The 20,600-nt window shown below is 37.3% G+C and overlaps 8 protein-coding genes across 11 annotated transcripts in view; 3 read left to right on the top strand and 5 right to left on the bottom strand.

Moving 5' to 3' along the window:
* The window catches only part of LOC129794093 (GPI mannosyltransferase 3), a 1,193,052-nt gene that overhangs the window by 612,308 nt on the left and 560,144 nt on the right, over positions 1 to 20,600 (bottom strand). The window lies entirely within an intron of this gene.
* LOC129794120 (cytoplasmic tRNA 2-thiolation protein 1) overlaps positions 1 to 20,600 on the bottom strand; it is a 1,132,104-nt gene that overhangs the window by 612,308 nt on the left and 499,196 nt on the right. The window lies entirely within an intron of this gene.
* Positions 1 to 20,600, bottom strand: part of LOC129794129 (plasma membrane ascorbate-dependent reductase CYBRD1) — a 1,128,201-nt gene that overhangs the window by 612,308 nt on the left and 495,293 nt on the right. The window lies entirely within an intron of this gene.
* Positions 1,633 to 2,669, bottom strand: LOC129794291 (uncharacterized). Its single transcript, XM_055835077.1, has 3 exons — positions 2,580 to 2,669; positions 2,211 to 2,266; positions 1,633 to 2,131 (listed from the first exon to the last, which is right to left on the bottom strand). Exons 1-3 carry the CDS (start codon positions 2,667 to 2,669, stop codon positions 1,633 to 1,635), a joined length of 645 nt encoding a protein of 214 aa, XP_055691052.1.
* Positions 5,609 to 8,121, top strand: LOC129794105 (uncharacterized). Its single transcript, XM_055834726.1, has 2 exons — positions 5,609 to 7,520; positions 7,880 to 8,121. The coding sequence occupies exons 1-2, from the start codon at positions 6,166 to 6,168 to the stop codon at positions 7,950 to 7,952; spliced, it is 1,428 nt and encodes a 475-aa protein (XP_055690701.1). The 5' UTR covers positions 5,609 to 6,165; the 3' UTR covers positions 7,953 to 8,121.
* LOC129794135 (uncharacterized) lies at positions 9,862 to 11,603 on the top strand. The gene is made up of 3 exons (XM_055834772.1): positions 9,862 to 10,307; positions 10,395 to 10,447; positions 10,543 to 11,603. The coding sequence occupies exons 1-3, from the start codon at positions 10,290 to 10,292 to the stop codon at positions 11,312 to 11,314; spliced, it is 843 nt and encodes a 280-aa protein (XP_055690747.1). The 5' UTR covers positions 9,862 to 10,289; the 3' UTR covers positions 11,315 to 11,603.
* Positions 14,579 to 18,145, top strand: LOC129794121 (uncharacterized). Its single transcript, XM_055834752.1, has 2 exons — positions 14,579 to 15,218; positions 17,016 to 18,145. Exons 1-2 carry the CDS (start codon positions 15,136 to 15,138, stop codon positions 17,944 to 17,946), a joined length of 1,014 nt encoding a protein of 337 aa, XP_055690727.1. The 5' UTR covers positions 14,579 to 15,135; the 3' UTR covers positions 17,947 to 18,145.
* LOC129794175 (keratin, type I cytoskeletal 9-like) lies at positions 18,328 to 19,781 on the bottom strand. The gene is made up of 2 exons (XM_055834826.1): positions 19,673 to 19,781; positions 18,328 to 19,241 (listed from the first exon to the last, which is right to left on the bottom strand). Exons 1-2 carry the CDS (start codon positions 19,688 to 19,690, stop codon positions 18,837 to 18,839), a joined length of 423 nt encoding a protein of 140 aa, XP_055690801.1. The 5' UTR covers positions 19,691 to 19,781; the 3' UTR covers positions 18,328 to 18,836.

The raw sequence follows: 20,600 nt of genomic DNA, 5'->3' as shown, positions 1-20,600 counted from the left end.
TTATAAATTGCTCCCCATTTATATTATGCAAAGCAATACAGGAAATCCCGGCATTTGATACTTTTTCCCTTGGAAAAAAAATGTTCCATCATCATTTGGGAATAAATTAAGAGAAAGAATAACAAAATGCAATTTGTGGGAACTTCTCCCGAAAAGTGATGCATTTCCCCGTAACTGTTTCTTCATTTTGAACATTTCCATCCACTTTGTGGTGCATCTTCCGCGACGAAGAAGTCACGGGGAATGGGTAATATGAGGGGCATGTGGATGAAAACGAGTTTGATAGGAGATCGCTTCTAGAATTTTATTTCTCTTCTTGTGAGGAAATAAATCATTCCCTCAATGGGTTTCGGTTTTGCCTTATTATACGTTTCAAATTCTCCTGCACGCGGTAGTTCCCTCCTCCTCTGATGGGTACCATCCTAATCGGACAAATTAATCACATTGTGCTCAATTTAGCGCTCAAAGGCAGGAAATACCACAACTTTTTTGTTTCTTTGATCTCTAACTTCTTCCTTATTGGTAGGAGAATCCTCAATAAATTTTATTTGTAACTAATTTCCCCAATTGTTGTTTATTTTTTTTCACTTTTAAGCAATAAAAGTGAAATGAATTTTCGTTTCATGATCTTGTTTCCTAATTGTTGCATTTGCGCAAATTAATACCAAATTAATTCAAAATGTGCATTGGAAGCAGAAAAAATGAGTGGCTTAACACAAAATTATCCAACCATGGCGTTTTGCAGAGCAACATTAAGGAGAATTTCTGCTAAAGTGATGCACTTTGCTGCCTATTTTACGTATTTTACTGATTTCAGAGAGATTTGGAAGCATAGGTTACCTGGAAATTCATATTTATATATTATTTAAGGCCTTGTTCATTAGTACCTGCATCTGATTTAAATCTATGCCATTAATTTTCTTTATTTGTGATTTTTCTCTGAATTTGAAGTTATTTCTTTATTTTTTCAAACGTAAAAGAAGTTTATTCATTTTTTTCTTAGTTAACATAATCTTGTAAAAAATAAAATTTGAATCAGAAGAAATCACCAAAGATACTTCCAATTTTCTTTTGCGGAATTAAGTGGAAAAACTCTGCAAAGATTTTCTTAAAAAATAATAAAAATGACGTCACCACTGTGTTTTTTTTGAAAACTTTTATTCAGGAATATCTGGAAAATGAATAAAAATAACTTTTTAAAATTTCCTTCTTGGTAGGAAATTTTTCCATCTCTCCTCTTGAATGATTTAAGACAAATCTGAAAGGATCCTTTATTCAATGCAGCTTTCCTTAATTTGTTGTGAAACTCGAGCAATGAATGATTCTGATTGTCTATTTTACAGAGCTTCGGTGCAAAATAAATTTAAAAAAAAAAGATTTTTTCTTTTATGTTATTCTCAATTTTATTCAACATATTTCCTTGAAAAAAAATCCTCAAAATTGCATCAAATTAATTTTCTACAACACCCATAAAAAACAAAGTTTTTTGTAAAAAAAAATATCCATTTATTTCCGGTGAGAATGGTACAGAATTTGTTTTGCAGCCTTTCTTGCGGTAGTCTTGCACTTGAGGTAGTTGTTGATCCTGTGGAATGGTATAAGAAGAGGGAAATGTGAAAAAGGTGGTGTGGGTCAGCGATTGAGTTTGGAATCTGCGGGCGGCTGCTCGGACGGTGGGTCCGTGGCATTGATATCGTCCGACCTCTTCTCCGCAGGTAGATCCGTTCCCACGCTCACGGTGACGGGGCACATGCACGGCACAAACTGCACTTGTTGGACGTTGTACGGCGCCGCCGGTGGGACGTACTGGTAAGAGAAGCCATCCTGGTTGTTGTAGGAATTTGGACGGGAGAGTAGGGGCTGCGGTTGGGGCTGAGGCGGCGGTGGTGGTGGGTTTGTTGGCTGTGGGGGTGGTGAGTAGTCATTCACGGGCTGTGGGGAGGTTTGGGGTGGAAGAACAGGTGCCTGTGGGGCAGCAGTTGAGAATTGCTTAGCCTGGTAGTAGCCAGCAGTTGGCGACAATCTCTGTGGCGCAATGTAGTTGGGGCTAAAGGGAGCAGCCGACAGCGTGAAGGGGTGGTAGGTGTAGGTGCGGAAATAGCCAATTGGATACTGCTTCAGTGTGGGCTCTCTGGAAGAATACAGACGGGGTCAAGGGTGTACTGTTTGCGTGACTTTTTAGCACCTCGCGGGGTAACTTCAACACTCACTGATTCTGTGAACTCCACCAGAATCCATTGCACGTCACAAAGAAGCTAAGCAGCACCTGAAAGGGTTTTTTTCAAACCATTAAAAAAAACACTTTTCCCGCAAATTTCCTCCTCCACCCACTCACCACACAATACTGAATTTCCAACATTTTGCACTAAATTCCACAGGAGTGGGCTTTTCCTCCAAGAAAAAAAAAAGAAACTTCACAATTCAAGATCAGTTGTGTTGTTTGGGGGGTTAATCCTCAGGATGTTCACTCCACTCTTGCACCACTCTTAGCACACTTGGGAATCCACGACGACTTTGAGATGTGTCTGGATGATGAGGGTCATTTTATAGCATCTCTCCCCACTGCTGTGGGTTCTCACGCAATCCTTTGGGATGATCGCGCGGCGCTCAACTTCACAGCGATATGGGAAATCAATTAAGGCAACAGGTTTCTGACCATTTCGTTCCATCTCCGTCCTCCTCACATGAGAATCAATGGCGCAGCCAAGCACATCTCCCGCGCGCACCGACCCTTTTTGGGAGCCCTTATACCATCACACTTCATCCTCTTCTCTCTCTTGCTCGCTCCTCCAAATCTTAATTCTTTGGTGTTAAATTACACTGCGCATCTTGCGTCTTATACCTTCGTATGTTACGGATTATGTGTCTCGGAGTCATCAAATTCACACTTAATTACACCAGAAATCTTCCACGAGGAGACATGCTAAAGGAAAGGGTTTGCTAGGTTCTCTGTAGCTGATCATGGTTCTGTTCTAACCGTTATAACGTTATGAATTTTGAAAAAAAAAAATTGTCTGGAAAAATCGGAATAATTTTCATTGAAAGCTACATTAAGCTCCTTTCTAAGTCTTTGAGGATGACCTAAATCGGTCAAGGAGCTGATTTTTGGCAGTCAATCCAGGAGATCCTTACGAGAAGTGAAATTGTTTCTTTGATCAAATGTTAAAAATAAATTCCTGAACCGATTTTGGTCATCGTAAAGGCTTAGGAAAAGGGATGAATGTTACTTCTGAGGAAAATGTGGGAAAATAGAAGAAAATCAATAAAAGAAATTTTCTGAAAAAGAAAAGTATTCCATCTTACGCAGATGATTTAGCAATGTTCTCAATTTGGTTTAGGTAAATTGCAGAAAAATCATTATTTTCTCTTTTTTTCTTCGAATATTAAAAGTTGATTTTACTTCGAGTTTTTCATAGAAGAAAATCAATCCAAACATAATCAAATGAGGTTTATTAAAGCTTCTTGCTGACCATTTATTTACACCGAAAAGCTTGTAATTATGGTCCTTAAAGGATGACACAGACAAGATTCTCAAACTGTACCTCCTATTAAAGAAATCAATTTTTAAGACTTCTCAATATAGCCCAAAATAGCATCATAAAGCAACTTTTTCAAAATTACACAATTTTGTAATAAAAAGATAATTTTTTTTATGAGCTAAATCATGAAAAATTCATAAGAAAAGTCATTGACACAGTCTTTATAAGAAAAAAACTAAAAAAAAAAACCATTAAGAGATTTTTCGATATAACAGCAAAACTTTTACTTTTATGCCTCTATGTTTCTGGGTGTAGCGACAAATTGGCTTTGTTTTGCACAATGAATTCGCACTTTATCATTTTACGAGCATCATGCTTCCGAAATTGGATACATATAAAATTTATGTGATTTCTCAGCTAAATAGTCAATTAATTACGCATTCGGGGTAAGGAGGTGTGACGCGTAATTTAACATCATGCCCCCGGGGTCACGATGAATTGCCTTCTTTTCTCATGCTGTCGATGGGGAAGATGAGTTTATTTGAATGCAATTACACGCATAGATTCAATATAAACACAGCACTTCAGGAGGCACACGGGATGGACAAATTTTGTGTGTTTTGATTCTTTCCTTTTTTTTTTTCTTTACACGAAGAAATATATATAGCTGTGTGGATTACAATGGCCGCGGTGTTTCATGGGTATGATAAAATGGGTTAATAGTGCCACACCATGAGCATTGTTTGTGACCCAATCCACTTCTTCTTTGATCCAGCACACTTCTTGGTCTTATTCTTCGTTCATATGCCTTTCAATGGGTTTTTTTTCACGGGAATTTTATGCTTTTTGATACTGCAAAGAAGAATTAAGGAAATTGCGTAAAATCATAAGGAAATTCATCCTATAAAGGCTTATATAGAATTCCTCATAAGGAATCTCTCAATCAGTTAAGAGAAAAAAAGATCCATAGAGGTGAATGACTCACCTAAAACCTCCTGAAGAGACGGATAAAAATCCTCTAAAGTAAGTCCTATATATCGAGATTTCTTTCTCAGATCATTTTTTCGAATAATTTCGTAATACTCTTCCTGTGATCTCTTGAGTTCCTGATCCCCCGCGAGACGTGGAATTAAGACAGAAGGGCCACACGGTTTAAGAAAAAAAAAACTCTGTGTGTCTCTGAGTCGTGAGAGAACATTATATTGTAATTATCATGACGTGTCCCATGTCTTGGTCTCCCATCGTCAACTTCTTCTCTGCATTTCCACGCCGTAATCCCATTGGACAGGAGGAGGAAGAAAAAAAAACATTCATTCACTGCCTCGCTTCTCACAGACCACGCATCTTGTGGCCTGCGCTCATCACCTCTCGCATGGTCGTCTCCATCATGATGCGTCAAAGATCCCTCTGTCTGATCGTACAAGGCATCCACGATCACAACATTTGAGTTTAATTCATATTATCACGATTTTCTCCATCATCTTATCTGCCCTTCGGTCTGTGTATGTCGGAGTGATGAGGTAGAGAACCAAAGACCATCAATAATAACTTAAATCGGCCCATTAATCCACATAACAGCATTCGGGGGTGCTCCCTATATAACGGGGTCCCCACGCTCATCTCCCGGACAAAAAGGTGTGTGTGTGTGCTCAGGGAAAATCAATTACCTGTCGGAATATTAAATAGCTTTTGACCCCTTCAAAAACTCGCCCCCTCCCTAAAAAAAAGAAGAAATGTGAGGCAAACAAATCAAAAATTCTCCTAGGAATGCAATAAAAACTCATTCAATTTATCTTCTTTGGTGGTGATCTTGCCCCAAGATAAATGTATTCTCTTGTTTCTCCATCATCCATGAGAGGCTCTACTTATAAGGATCATTCTACGGGGGAAAAGTGGAAGTCAGCAACTTGTTGGAATGCTGATGATTCTGACAAGTTATGTCCATTTGTTCTGATCCACTGACGAAGATGATTTTTAAATATTTCAAAATAAATAATTTTTGGAACCAATAGCATGGGGTTGAATCTATTATTTAAAATGGGGGCACCTGGTAGACTCAGTCAGTGCAAAAAATTATCATCGAAAAATGATTCTTTTAAATTTTGAATTTTTTTTTGGAAAAAAACGAATAATTTTATAAAATTCATTTTTGGAAAATTTCTAAAATAGATTTTGATTAATTTTTTTCTTAGTTTTCCTCAAGGAAAGAAGATTTTTCCAATTCTTCTAATCTCCCAATCTTTTTAATGAGTTTTTCGCACTAGACCTACCAGGCGCCTCCATTTCGATATACCTACATTGCTTTTAAAGTTTTTACTGATTTTTTAATTCTTTTCTCCTCAATATCATGTGAAAAGTGTCTCAATATTTCGACAATTTTGCATATTTTTAATGCTTTTAATGATTTTCTTTCTTTCACGGGGCAAACGCTTTAATTTCTCACAAAAATATTGCGCAAACTTTCATTCTCTTCTCACATAATTCGCAATGAACTTGCTCTTGTGCTCGATATATTTAAGGTTGTTTGGATTATGCAAACACAAAACCGGTGAGGAAAATTAGATAATTTGGACAGTGTTCCTATTCTTCTCTGCTTCTTGTTTTCGGCCACATTGTCCATATAAAACCCTCAGCATGTGCAATCATTCCATTTAATCGTACCTCATGTGCTCTTGCCGCCACAGTGATGGAAAGAATTTTCCTCTTTGCAATTTTTGTGCTTTTAATCATTTTCATTTCGTGCACTTCTGCACAGAATGTTTCTTCCGTTTTGGTGTCAAGGAGTGTGAGAGATGTGACTAGTGATGTGGGTTCTTATCCTGAGGGACGACATGCAAATATTATTCACGTTTTCCCGCCAAGAAGGCGCAAAAGACGTCGTCGTCGTTGCCTCCGGAGGAGACCTCGACCGTACTACGATAGACTTGATGTGAATTCCAATAAAATGCTCTACATGGATTCCCCATGGATTGATGGGCAGTACCAGAAACACTTCACAGTTATCCCTCTAATTGAATCAGCAAAAATGATTGGAGATGGCACAAAATTCATCCCAATTGCCATCATAAAGCACGATCCTTGGGGCAATCAGGCACGGAATAGTTATCGCGGAAGCTCATTTCCCAATCACTACGTTAACCTAAAGCATGGCACCGCTAAAGGTGCCAAAGTTAATCCTCAATTCTCGTACAATGTTAAATTTGAGGACTTCCCTCGATTCCAGCAAAACTCATGGGATAATGTAAAAATAACTCAAGAACAATCAGCGATCCTGAAGAAAGTGCGAAAGTATGCTGAACCAGGATGGGGAGATAACTTCATTGCACAAGAACCCGTACCCGGACAGATCCTCTATCAACCCATATCACCACAATACCTCCCCATACCCCTGCTGGATGGCCCCAAACAAAATCCCGACGTCCAACAGGGAGGATTTCGTGGTGCAACAAATGAAGATCGATGGAGTCGTTTGAGGCCCAGCGGAGTTGATCGAGTGAAGGATTTTTACGAGCATGACATTCCTCGCACCCCGTCGTCAAATGCAAGCCGTGGAGAATTTTATGAGGATCAAATCCATAAAAATCACCGTCATTATCTCGCGAGAAATTCCTCCATGGCTCGCCACAGTGAGAGCATTAAACCTGTTTATGAGGATGTGGACGAGGGACGCAATACATATCGTTCGTCTTATCGTGCAACACCCTTCCTGGCCATCGAGACGGCAACAGTGACCAAGCGACCAACTGTCTTCGTTACACCGCGGTCAGTGAACTCCACGAAGGACAAATCGGTGAAGATCATGAAGATGTCCGGCCACATGGGGACAAATTACTCAAAGGCTCACCCAATTTATGAGACAGCGGACAAGAGGATGGGCGAGATGAAGCTGAGGCAGATACCAATTCCCACGAAGATGATGCCATCCCGATGGGGTCCAGTTAATGTTAACACAACGATCGCTCCTGCCGTTCAGCAATCGGATCGATACTCAATTGTGGACGTAAAGCCGAATATTTCATTGGTTGCTATCCCTTCGAAAAGGTAAGGCTAAAGAGGATAAAATTATACATAAGAATCCCTAAGAAGGATAAATAATTTATTTAATTTTATCTGAACACTGTGCAACATATTTATTTATTTATGATCACCACCGTTTTTTTTATTTAAAATCTTAAGGTAAAGAAAACTCTTAGAGTCTCTTAGAAAAAATCTTATGAAATTCTTTAAAATTTCCTTGAAAATTACCTTTTTTTGAATTCATTTATTGATTTAAATATTTATTTTATGCTTATTTTTTATTTAAACATTTCTAACTAAGCTTATTATTCTTTTATTTCCAATCATCACAGTGTAGGTATAATTTTGTGATTTTCTTTGAATGATTCGCATTCACTTTTTAGGACTTTCACAAATCCAGCATGGAAGGTGGCAAAGCCAAGAATGGCTCCAAAGGATGGAAATCGAAAGCTGTGAAAATTATGCCAATTCTGTGGCTGATTTTTGTGGTTTCATTGTGGGAACTGCAGGTATCGTGATTGCTGGCAAAAAAAAATGAAAGGAAAGGTGTTTGAGCGACATGGACATTCTTGTAAATATGTGCAAAATTAAAAAAAATATAATAAAGAAAAGTAACGAAATGCGATTAACTTCCCTAATTTCCGCGATGATTTACTTGGTCGCACCATTTCGATGGTTTTGGGCGATAAGGTGTGTCAGGAAAGGGGCTTCCTCGCATGCAAAGTGAAATAGTGGTAAATTTCCATCACATAATTTCACCTACATTATTTTCTGGGTTTTCTTTTATACATATTTCATTTTTTTTTGCTGAGAAATGACTTTTCCGAGGGAAATGTTTTGATTATTACAATTATTATTAAGTGGTAAATAATAATAATTCAATTTGTAGCATATAAGCAATTTAATTGCTCACTATTCGTACCTTCTTTTACAAGGCTCATTAGTTTCCCCGTATGAGGGTGTATTTGGGGGAAAATTGCTTGCAAAGTGATTTTCAAAATGCAAAATAACTCTGCAATAAATTACGAGCATTACTTAAATATTTTTTTAATCGAATCTTTGATACGGATGTTTTACTTTTTGTTATTCAGCAGTCGATTTTTTCCATGTTTAATGAGATTATGTATTTGTATGGGACATGCTGCTTTGCAAACATTCCATTCAGCTTGATTAGGGAGGTTTTTTACTGCATTTTCCTAGATGGTTATTTAACTGTCTTCCGCTGCAACGAAGCAGACGACTTCCGAAACGCATTGTCGCTGCATTTTGCGGGAAATTCCTCAGCAAAGCGATGGATTACATCAGAGAAAGACTGCAATTAAGGCAATTGTGTTGTGACAACGTATTTCATTGTATATCAATTTCATATCATGTACTTACATATTTTATTAGTTAAACTAATCCACTCATTAAGACAAAGACATCAGACAGACATAGAAGAAAATAAACTTTTCTCATGACGTCCAAGAAAATTTTCTGTGATCATTCTTAGAAATCTCGTGAATCCCAAATTAACTTCCTCAGTAATAAAAAATTAAGATAATCTCGCACTTTATCAGCTTGTCTGATGAAAATTAAATTGCAGAACGAATTATTGTTTCAGTTAAAAAATTTTCCAAAGCGCAGCATTTTCCTCTGAAATTAATGTTAAACATTTGAAAGGCAAATGTTGGGAAAATAAATGAAAGTGAAATTATGTTAATGTTTTTCATCATAAAAGAAATATTTGAAGTAATAGGGCTTTTGTAATGTTTAGAAAATTTTGCCTTTTTGTAATTTGCGATTGTCTATCAATATTTTCTTGCAAATGAATGATTACAATTATCTCATATTACCTCACATTTTATATTACAAAATTATTTGAATAACTTAACAATTAATTAGCAATATTTTAATAAGGGAGACTGGGAGCTAGAAGCTTTTTTCTAAAAGCTAGAATTTTTTAGAAAAAATCTGGGAAAGCCAAACTCTTTCTTTTTCAAAAACATTTATCATTTCTAACTATCTTATTGCGTGGCGACCTAAACATTTAGTCGGAACTATTTTAGTGGCCTAAAAAAAGGAAGACACCAATTTCGATCAATTAAATGATACTTTTAAGGAAATATGTAGGCTTTTTGTGAAAAATTATTTTTTTTAGTAATTACCAACAGGTGCTTTCTCAAATTGCAATTAAATGATTATTTTTTTCGTTGTGGGTGTATCCGCTGCACAATTCTTTGCATTTTTTTAAAGGAAACACAACGAAGAAAGGGCAAGAAAAAAAAGGCTGGTCAATAAATTGAGTCAGTCACGTTATCAAAGTCAATCAAATGGTCTTTTAATAAAATAAAACAATTGATTGAATAATTTAATGTAACACGTAGTGAATTTTAAATGCGTTTGGTGGAACAGAAAAAAAAACAATATGTGTATGAATGTTTATTTCTTTATATGCCGCGTGTTCTGCCGGGGTTGAGTGTTGTTTGGTGTCGATGCGCCTCCGTGAATTCCTTTTTGACGAAAAATCCACCAGCCAAACACCCAAAGTTGGTGGCTAAACCAAGTGCAAGAAACTCCACAAAGCATCAAACACATGGAAATGCTGAATATGGGTGGCGTATTGATTAAGTGCACGCAATTTGCTGTTGCAGTGATGGTGTCGGCACAAAAAAAGGGGGAAGCCCATGGTTAGATGCACTTGATATAAAGCCATGGTACTTGAGGTAGGTTGGGCAGACAGTGGTGAACAGTGACTGAGTGAAGTGTGAATCTTCAGCACCGCAGAGGAATTCCACGGTGACCTTAGGCAAGATGGAATTAAAACTTGCGGTAAGTAAATCAGTGCAAATCATGTGCAAAATGTGCGTTTAGAGAATAAAGTGAAATTGATCCTTAAAACTGCGCTTAACATTGCAGCTGTTGACGACTCTTGTGTGTCTTATTGCTTCACTCAGCTTAGCCGAGGGCGGGTAAGTTTGTTTCACGCATCGGAAGTAGGAAGTTGTGGTGCGAACAATGATGGATTAATATTCTCCTCATCTTCTCTTCCTTCGTTCCCTTGCAGAAAAGGCAAGAGAGTTAAGATTCACGTACCTGTTCAAATTAAGCATCATAGACACACTCACACCATTATTAAAAATATCCACCACCATCACAAACCGACTGTTATTAAGGAAGAGAAGATCCTCAAGCGCCGTCCACCACCTCCTCTTTCGAAGGAAGACATCGCTCATGAGCACTTCCATCATCACTACAAACACGATCATCCTGTGATTGAGCTCGAGTCCAATGATAATCCAATTCAGCTCGACTTACTCGATAAACCCCATCGTATACCCATAAGGAGTGATGATTTGGATAAACCTCTTCGTGTGGGCTTGCCTGAGAAGCCCCTCCGTGTTGGTTTACCTGAAAAACCTCTCCGTGTTGGTTTACCCGAGAAGCCACTTCGTGTTGGTTTACCAGATAAGCCCTACCGTGTGCCAGCACCCGAAAAACCTCTTCGCCTAGGAGGCTCAGCTGAAAAACCCTTCCGGGTGGGATCATCTGAGAAACCCATTCGCTACGGATTACCCGATAAGCGCTATCGTCCCTCATCCTCCGAGAAGCCACTCAGCTTTGGTTTCTCCGAGAAACGTATCCGGTACAAAATACCCGAGAAACCCGTACGCTTTGGCCTATCCGACGATGACATCACAACAGAATCCACTGAGGACTTCTTCGAGAAAGCCCGCAAGGAGTTGGAGAGAAAATTCAGTTCAACCGACTTTAAGCACGAAACGAGATTCTTTGGCAATGCCAACACTATAAACAGAAAAAATTGGCCATTTGATTAGTTATCATCTTAACAACTACACAACCACCCCCCCCCCAAAACTCCCCCACAGTCCTGCATTTTTGCCGCAGGACGTGTAAATAAATTTTTACTATGAAACAAAAAAAAATCTGTTAAAAAATACTCTTAGCCAAGTATTGAAATTTTAACATGTGTTGCCTGTAAGATGATGATTGTGATAGGATGTCCCTTGCCTATAGAAGACTCCCTCCTGTGTGTGAGTGTGTGTGAGAAATGCGAATTAAAAAAAAACCTGAAGAAAAAGACAATAAAAATAATGAAACATTAAACTTTTATTTTCAATTCACAAATGCATCGAAGCAGAAAAGGCACATCATTAGAGGTTGTGTATGCTTTAATATGCATTTTCACATTGAACTTCAATATATCGAATCCCACAATTCATCGATCTTGTGGTAAATTCTGCAGCAATTGGTGGGTATTGTACTTTCACCCAGAGATTGCATCAACATCCCTCCGCATTCTTCAAATGCAAGATGAAGATGTATAGAAAGAGCTTTAACTGTGGTTGCTTCATTGTGCTTTTTTTGTAATTTAAAAATTTTGTAAGTATTGAAGATTCTTGAAGCTTTTCTACATAACATCTAGAAGATTTTTTAGGTAAAACGCTAAAAGTTCTAGCTAGAACTGAAGATCTCAAAATATTATTTTTAATCCCTTTTGTTGGAAATATTGTTTAGGATACTTTCTAATTATTTAGAACTTAGAAACTAAAAAAATTATAATTATTTGAATTTTTTTTAGGTCTGTGAAACAGTGAGTACCCAAGACAACAAATGTTAATATTTCTATCTTTTTATTTATTTATTTTTTATTAACGTTCTCTGTGGTAATACGATGCGGAAGAAGACTTCTGTCTGAAAACCATAAAAAGGTTTTCACAATTTTCCAAAAAAAATAAAAATAAAAAATAAAAGTCCCTCCCGGCCTAGGTCAGGAAGAAATCTTTCTCAGGAAAATTTTGCTAAAACGATCAGTTAAAACTGCCTCAATTAACGATAATTTTTCTATTTGATATTTTGTTCGTTAATTTAAAAATATATTAAAAATATTTAAGAGTATTCCGATGTTGAATCGGGTGCCTACTGTAATATTTTATGTATTTTATATAATGAACAACTTACAGCTCTATTTATTCAATTTCATAAATGGTTAATAGAGTCATCTCTTGGAAATTCAAATGAACAAAAAAAGTAATTTTGATTGTAATTTATGAGTGGTGAACCCTGAAAGTACCACCCATTGTAATTGACTATCACCGTAGAAACCACAAGACCCCACACTCTCTGGGAGTTCAAAATGCATGGAAATATGTACCTACAAATTCTTCTCAATCACTTTATTATTAGGTACCACCATTGTGTATCATCTCCCGAGAAATAACAATCATATTGCATATGATTAAGCGCTCCTACAAGGTGTGGAATGCAATTAATGAGGAATTGCTCTGCAAGCGCGCGAATTTTTTATTTGCCCTCATTGAGTATTTTTTTTGAGTTGTGCCACCCACATAAAGCGATGGGAATCCATCAGGGTCTTTAGCACCTGAGAGGAGAGAAAAAAATACCCAATTAATCACCGACCATTGATACGCATTATGCGGGATGAATTGGGCTCCATTGTTTCGTTGATGTTGCGAATGAAAGTGAAATGTTGATGCACAACACTTCTCTCTTCGTCTGCGGTTTTGTACTCTTTTGTCATGCAACAAGTAGCAATGAACTTGCCACTCAACAGATGGGAGTTAATTTACCAACAATGCCAAAGAAATACCGCAAATTCTTCGGCAAGCGCCTAATACCAACGTGAAGGTAAGTATATAATTAGAAAGAATGGGGCGTTCGATTCAAATTAGGTTTTAAGTACCAACACTTTTTTTCTTTAATTTTTTATTTGATTCTTTTACAATCTATTTTATTTTTCAAATTACACACAATATTATTTTACTACACCATCGTAAATATAAATAAATGCATTGTTGTAAAATATGTTTATTATGAGTTTTTGTTTTTAGAATAAAATGTATAATTTTTTTCTATTTTGTTGAGGAAGTTTTTAATTTTTATTTCATGTTTTACATTAGAGGTTGTTTTTTTTTCTACAAATAAAATGTTATGACTTGGAAAATTATTATACATTTTAAAGCTTTTCCGTTTTTCCTATTTTATGTGGTTCAGTCGGCTTTATATGGGAAATTCTTTGAAGCAAAATTAAATTAAATTTAATCAATTAATTAAAATATTCTTGCATGGCAAAATTAGTAAATCACATTCGTGTTTTTAAGTTTCCACCTGTAAATTAATTCCAGGTTAAAAATGGTTAAAAAATGAACCTTTAATACCTCAAATTCATCATATTAAAGATTTTTTCTTGCAATTTTTCTCTCCAGCACTTCCTTAGACATTATGAGCATATCTTTTACATGAAAACAAACATAATACATATTTTAAAACAAATCTAATTCAGATTTAATTCGCTAATTTCCATTTTGTTTAATTTTATTCAATTTTATGCTTACTTATGTATACATACCTATGTTTTCTCCTTTGTGGTGATGACATGATATATGAGCAATATTTTTTTTTATTATTGCTATATATTTTTATGCACTACATATAAATTTTAACATGTTTAAAATAAGCAAATAATGCACAAAGAAAATCGAGAAAAAAAATCTTTAAATCATTTCGAATCATATTGTCTAATTTATTCATATAGTCTTATGAAGATTTTTTTCTTTTAAAATTAATTATCACAATAATATTTCCTTGTCACTTGTTACAATTTTCTCACTTTTTTACGACATAATCTCTACAAAAGTGTGTGAAATAAAGTGAAAATTGTATTTAAAATTTTCCATTGATACCTATATCTTGTCCTACTGCAGTTTGTATTATTTTTCCCACCAATGAAAGTGCAACATTTAAATGAATATAAATAAATAAAATAAATAAAATCTCTCTACAGCCTCATACAGCATCTTACAGTGTGTTTTCCAATCAATGATGAAGGAAAAGCCATCAATTAGCAGAAATTATTGGAAACTGTGCTACTGATGAGGCTTTTTGCTATATATGTAAAATGTAACACTAGTAGCTTGCAAAAATGTATCAAACAGTATCCAGCGCATGTCAAATTCACTTTCGATCCATATACTGCAGAGCCCATGGGTGCAAGACCTTAACATGGTTGGGGATGTCTGTTGAAAATCGAATTTTCTTCGCACGAATGGTCCGTGGTTAGGAGTGAGCTTCTCTCTCTCTAAGTTGGCGAACCCATTAAAATGCGCTCCAAACAAGAAGATCTCTCAATTGTTTTGTGCGCCTGAAAATGAAATCAAAACCCATGCACTTCGCGCAGTCTGGGGGCATCATATAAATACGATGCCTCTATGCTCGAATGACTGCACTCCAGAATCACTATTCGCTGAGTCTTGCTGCCTTTGCCATCATCATTCCATCGAGAGCTTCTCAGCTGTTTCGCGGTGTCTCCCGGACGGTGCTCAATTAGATCCGGACTAAATATATAGGTACCTGCGTGAACAGAGTGTTTTTTTTCGGGGCCCCATTTCCGCAAAGTGTCTTTGTGGCAAAGTGCGCGGAGTACCACGCGTATAGTGCTTAAACATCATTAGATCAAACTAATTAATTTGAAACCTTCGATCTTAAATCGAATGTGATAGAGTGCGCGGGAAAGTGAAACGCAGAGAGTCCTCGCGCGAAAGAAATCACCTGAATTTCCCGCAAAATTCACCTGATTTTCCTTCACAACTAAAGCCACCCCTACACACGCTGCTTAATCATGACAATCTTGAGGGTACTTTCTTCAGGGATTCTCCTCCTCACCATGGGAGTTACCATTAATGCTGGCAATTCAAAAGATAGGTGAGTGAAAATTGCGTATACGTTAAATAAATAAAATAAATGAGAAATTCAGTTTAGATGCCAATTACACAGTTCACCCGGAGTCAAGATGCCTAAAATTAAATCGCGTCAACCGAATATAATGACATGGTCATGGTCATGGCCGCATAGCTACGAGTAAATATATTTTCGAATGGGTTCAGGAGAACTGTGGCGCTAAAAGAGATTTTCTTTGCACGCACCCAAGCTTTTGAGATGCAATGAACCAATGAATGTGGTGAATTTCTTTTTCACAATATATTGATTCCCAAAGCACTTGTGACGGGAGGCTTCACTGATCACTGATCTAGAAATCTCACCTGGGAGGCCTTTCCCCACAGTTACGCGCCCGTGATTTTATTTGTTTTTTTTTCTTTATTTATTTATTTTTCTTCTAAAATTCGTAAAAGGAAAAATCGTCTGAAAAGGAATATTTTATCAAATAAATAACTTTATGAACATAATTTTTATAAAGCGTAAAAGAAACTTGCTATTTTCAATTTCTAAGCAAGTGGTGCTTCATCAAGCGGCTCCATATTGATTTATATCGTTAATTAAAAAATTAATTAATTAAATAACTTTTATCATGACATATTCATTGAAGAATTACTATGCAAAGCAAGCTTTTCCGCTCATTTTCCACAGGTTATTCTAACCATACAGGCGGTTACATAATTTATGGTTTATGCTAAAGTTGAAAGGGGGTGTTTTTTTTTACAACAGTTTTATTTTAAGTCGAATTATTTATTCATTTTAAAATTTAAAAAAAAAATGAGGATTAAGGCAATTATGAATACTTTGAATTCAATTTTAGCCAAATAGAATCAGTAGAAACTCAAATCTAGGTGGTGAAAATTGACCTAAAGAACCAAAAAAAAAAAATCGTTCCTGTCGGATATTAGTGAGAGTTTTTTTTTTTTAAAGATAGAGAGACTCTTTAACCTTTTATTTTAATCAGAGTTTTTTAATGTAAGATAACAACTAGGTAATTAATTAACAACTAGTTTCACTAAAGTGGCTGCCACACCTGAACCGTTTGACCGTTATTCACAAATCTACCAGATTAGAAAAGGATATTCAATTGCCTTTCTAAAGATAGTTTATTTGTTAAAATCGGTGTACTAGAAGCCGATAAACAAGTGGTTGTAAGGAAAATTTAAAAATAGATAATTCGCATTGATTCACTAAAATGGCGGCCAAAAAATAATGGTGTGATCGATTTTCAAAAGTTTGCATGTTTTGAAAAGGTGAGAAATGTTTCTTTCCAGAGCTGTATTTAAAAAGAATTATTAATCACAGCCCGAGTAATTGTCAATTGAATGTTTCCTTTGAAATTCCTTAATTTTTGGTTAGCCTAGTTACTCAGATGTGCTCGTTTGTTCAATTAAAAATTCTGAACAATAAAAAGAATCTTTCGAATCTCTTATATAACAATTTAAAAATATTTAATTTAAAAAAAAAATTGGCAATGAAAGTTTCTCCTCAATTTGTAGGAAAATTCAGAAAAAAAAGATTTATATGCGTTTGTTTATTGTTTGGTGCGTTTGTTGTATAATCAAACTTCTTAACTCGCTGTTACTTAATCTGTAGCAAATTGAAGCTATTAATATTTAATTTTTTCGACACAAAGCTATTTCATCACCTTCCCTGCAATTTGTACTTAAGAAAAAAAATTAATCAACAACTATTGTGTCTGAAGAGGAAATATTTTTTTTATTTTAAAACTCATTAAAGAAAGAAAATAGTGGCTTAAATACTTTTTTTTGGTTTGTATTTCAGACATCATGTGAAGATCCATGTACCCGAGATTGTGAAGAAGCACATCCACACGAGGACCATCTACAAGCATCACTATCACAGAGTCCCTATGCACATGATGCCACATCATCATCATATGGGGCACGAGTCGCACCTACAGCCTACATTCAATCTAGGACCAATTCATCATGGTTCCATTTATGATCCAGTGACAGGACCTAGTGCTGCTGCTGCTGCAAGCTTGGATGTTGGCATTCCATGGCATGCAAAGCCACCACAAATTATTCCTGTAGCACCACTTCCACCGAGGGATCCAATGGAGGATACAGATATCCAGGAAACCTACTCACACCATTCCGGCCTAGATGATTCATATGAGTATGGAAGTGATGAAGAATACCCGAAGAATCCTCTACCGGCTGTGACGGAATACTACGAGGCCTACAAGCCAGTCTATGATCGTCCATCGGCAAAGCCAATATTCGATCGACCACCATCTGTTAAGCCAGTCTTTGAGCGTCCTTCCACAAAGTATCGACCTCCAGATCACACATCAAGCTACACAACTAATTTTGGACACACAGGACCAAAGCATCCACCAGACAATTATGATATGCCAAAGTACACCACCCCCATGTCGGTGACATCAACAAGCTACAGCCACCAATTGCATTACTTCCCATCAGCAGGAGAGGAGGACATTGCTGTCCCAATAAAAACCACCAGCAAACATCCTGTGTGGTATATGTCATCATCCGGTTCGGATGAGCACGGACCAAAGTTCCAAGCGGCAAAGGCAATGGAGACTGATGACTTCTCCCACTTTGATAACATCCTAACAACCAAGCCCAAGAGCGTGATCACCAAATACGGCTCCAAGGTGCCACTGAAAGAACTCAGCGAGATTCGAAGGCGTGTCCGGAAGCACAAGGTCCAGAAGAAATTCTTATAATAGATTTAGCATTATATACATTGCAACCTTTCGCTATGTTGAGCGCGTATTTATTGATTGTAATTTTGTACCCACAAAAGTGATTACACACATTTTGCAATATTTGTTACAATTATTATCTAAGAAATGAATAAAGAAAATTATTACAGGGAAGTTCAATTGAGATGGTTCATCTAAATTGTGACTCTCTCAATGAAAGTACAAACACACCTTTCCATTAAGAGCCCATGGTCCATTGGATGGAGGGTCTGAGTGAGAAAAAAAGGCCTCTCAAATCACATTCTAATTCAATTTGATTGAAAGTTTTCAAACTTTTACTTTCCTTGTAAGTACGCATCGCGAAAGCCCCCCTCAAGTTTAACAAGAAATCCATACACGCGATCTTTTCAGATATTTCTTTATTTATTTTCTTTTTTTTTTTACAAATAAAAAAAATTCCTTACACAATGTATCAACAAAGTCATTTTGTCGCTTATTAGTTCTCCTACAAATATAGTTAACAAAAAAGATCATTTTGGATGGGTGAAGGCGGAAGAGATGCGGCCTTTCAGCCAAAAATGAAGAAGCACTGCATGATGAAGATAAGATGTTGAAGATAAGATGTTGAAGATCACTTGAAGAATATTGCTGAAGAAGATTATAGAGATTGAAAGAAGATAGAGGGTCTGGAGAGGTATGAAGGTGGAAAAGTTGGGTGCTCCTGGCGATCGCTTTCTCATCTCTTGGACTAGGTTTTCTTCATAATACAAATGGAGGCACATTGGACACTTGATCGGACGCACGGCATTCGCTAAATAATCTCTTTTGTCTTGGGTGGAGGGAGAGCCCTTTCTTCTTTGGTGGCCCTTCACGTGTGAACCCCATGGGGGTACCGCACTCCTTGTGCACCTTTAGTGATGATGCCCAAAACCACCGCCTGAGTGTCCAAAGTCTCCGCCACTGCCACCGAAGTGGAAATCTCCGCCGTGGCCACTGGATGCCCATCCGCTTCCGCCGAAACCACCCCCAATTCCACCACCATGCCCACTTCCGCCGAATCCACCATGGCCACCCCCATGACCACCCCCGTGGCCACCCCCGTGGCCACCGTTGCCGTGATCGTCGTACGTGTAGCCGATCACTTTGTACTCCGTGTGCACAGGAACTTTGTGGTGGACGTGCTTGACAATTGTGTGGGTGTGATGGTGATGCTTAATGTGGAAGGGTACGTGGAGGATGTATTTCTTGCCACCGCCACCGCCTTTGCCACCAGCACTGCACAGCAGTACGCCAGAGATGAGAACAACTGCAACGGTCTGGAAGAGTAATTAATTAAGAGAAATGATTGCTTTTTATTATTTGTTCAAACACATTAAAATGCATTTTCGTTTCTTATCGACGCATTCACTTTCTCGCAGTTGCACACACTTTTGTAATAATAATAAATATATAGGGTAAATGGTGAGATGAAAAGTATTTTCACTGATCCTCAGCACGATCATCACGATACATTTTTCAGAGATCAAAGATCTTTCAATTTATTTCACTTCACAAGGACACTTTTTACACACTTTTTAAAAAGAAAAATCTATCGTTGATCTTCCTGGTAAAGCTCTTCGGTAAAGATGATTGATTGAGGCGAAGATCACAGGATGATTGCGAGGAGGATCACACGTGGAGAATCAATCGCACCGTTAGCAAAAGTGTGTGCACGAGCAAGAAGTAAATATATATCCGCAATCCTTACCCAGAGGCGGGAAACCATTGTGTTATATGTGTGAAATCTCTCGAGAGATGAGTCCCCAAAATCTCAAGGATCCTGATCGTACGGGTGATCTTTTTCTTATGATGACCAAAATAATATTGCATTTTCTTTTATACCACATTCCCCTTGAGTGAGCACCACACAACGCACAGAAGAGATCCATAAGATATTTCTCACTCACTCACGACCATTCTCCCGTGGTGATCTTTTTTTTCTCGTTCGCTGCAGAATAAAAGCAAAAATTGTGCTCAAAAGGCGCCACATAAAAACGTGTACACCATATCAAATTCCGCGGGCCCTACCATCGAGCGTATGCCGTGCAGCCGATGCACGATACCCACTCCCGCCCATAAAATCATCCACCACACAAATCACATTTCCACATTGAAAGCTCTTTTGCGAGATAGTTTAACAACAAAAAAAATTGATCTCAAAAAATCATCCCATATGATATGATCAGCAGTAGCTTGATCACTTTGCCAAAGGTGGGGTTCTCCCAAAAAAAGAAACAATGGCACCTTCGGGTGGGGGAGCAATTTTGTGATCTTACACAACAAACCGAATATTAGTGAATGAACTCTGTCACAAAATTGTGGAATTGTATGCAGAAGAGTCCTTTCACTTCTCACTGGATTACCCAACACGATGTGGACCCCTCTTCCAGCCACTTCCGTACAAAATGATATATTTTCTGCTACATTTACACAGCGTATGCCCACTTAGTGACCACATCAAGAGATCCTCTCTTCCTCACAGCCCACTTGTGGCGCTAATCTTACCAAAATGAGCTTTTTTTTGTAGCATATAGCGCTGCATATTTTTTCTACCTGAGAGAATGATGTTTATTGACCCTGTGCGAGAGAGGGATTTTTTTGCCATCGGAGCACTTCATCGAAATAATTTAGGCAGT

The sequence above is a fragment of the Lutzomyia longipalpis genome, chromosome 3, assembly GCF_024334085.1.
Source record: "Lutzomyia longipalpis isolate SR_M1_2022 chromosome 3, ASM2433408v1".
In the NCBI taxonomy this organism is placed as follows: domain Eukaryota; kingdom Metazoa; phylum Arthropoda; class Insecta; order Diptera; family Psychodidae; genus Lutzomyia; species Lutzomyia longipalpis.
The sequence above is the reverse complement of the archived record's forward strand: the minus strand, read 5'-3'. Positions and strand labels throughout refer to the sequence as shown.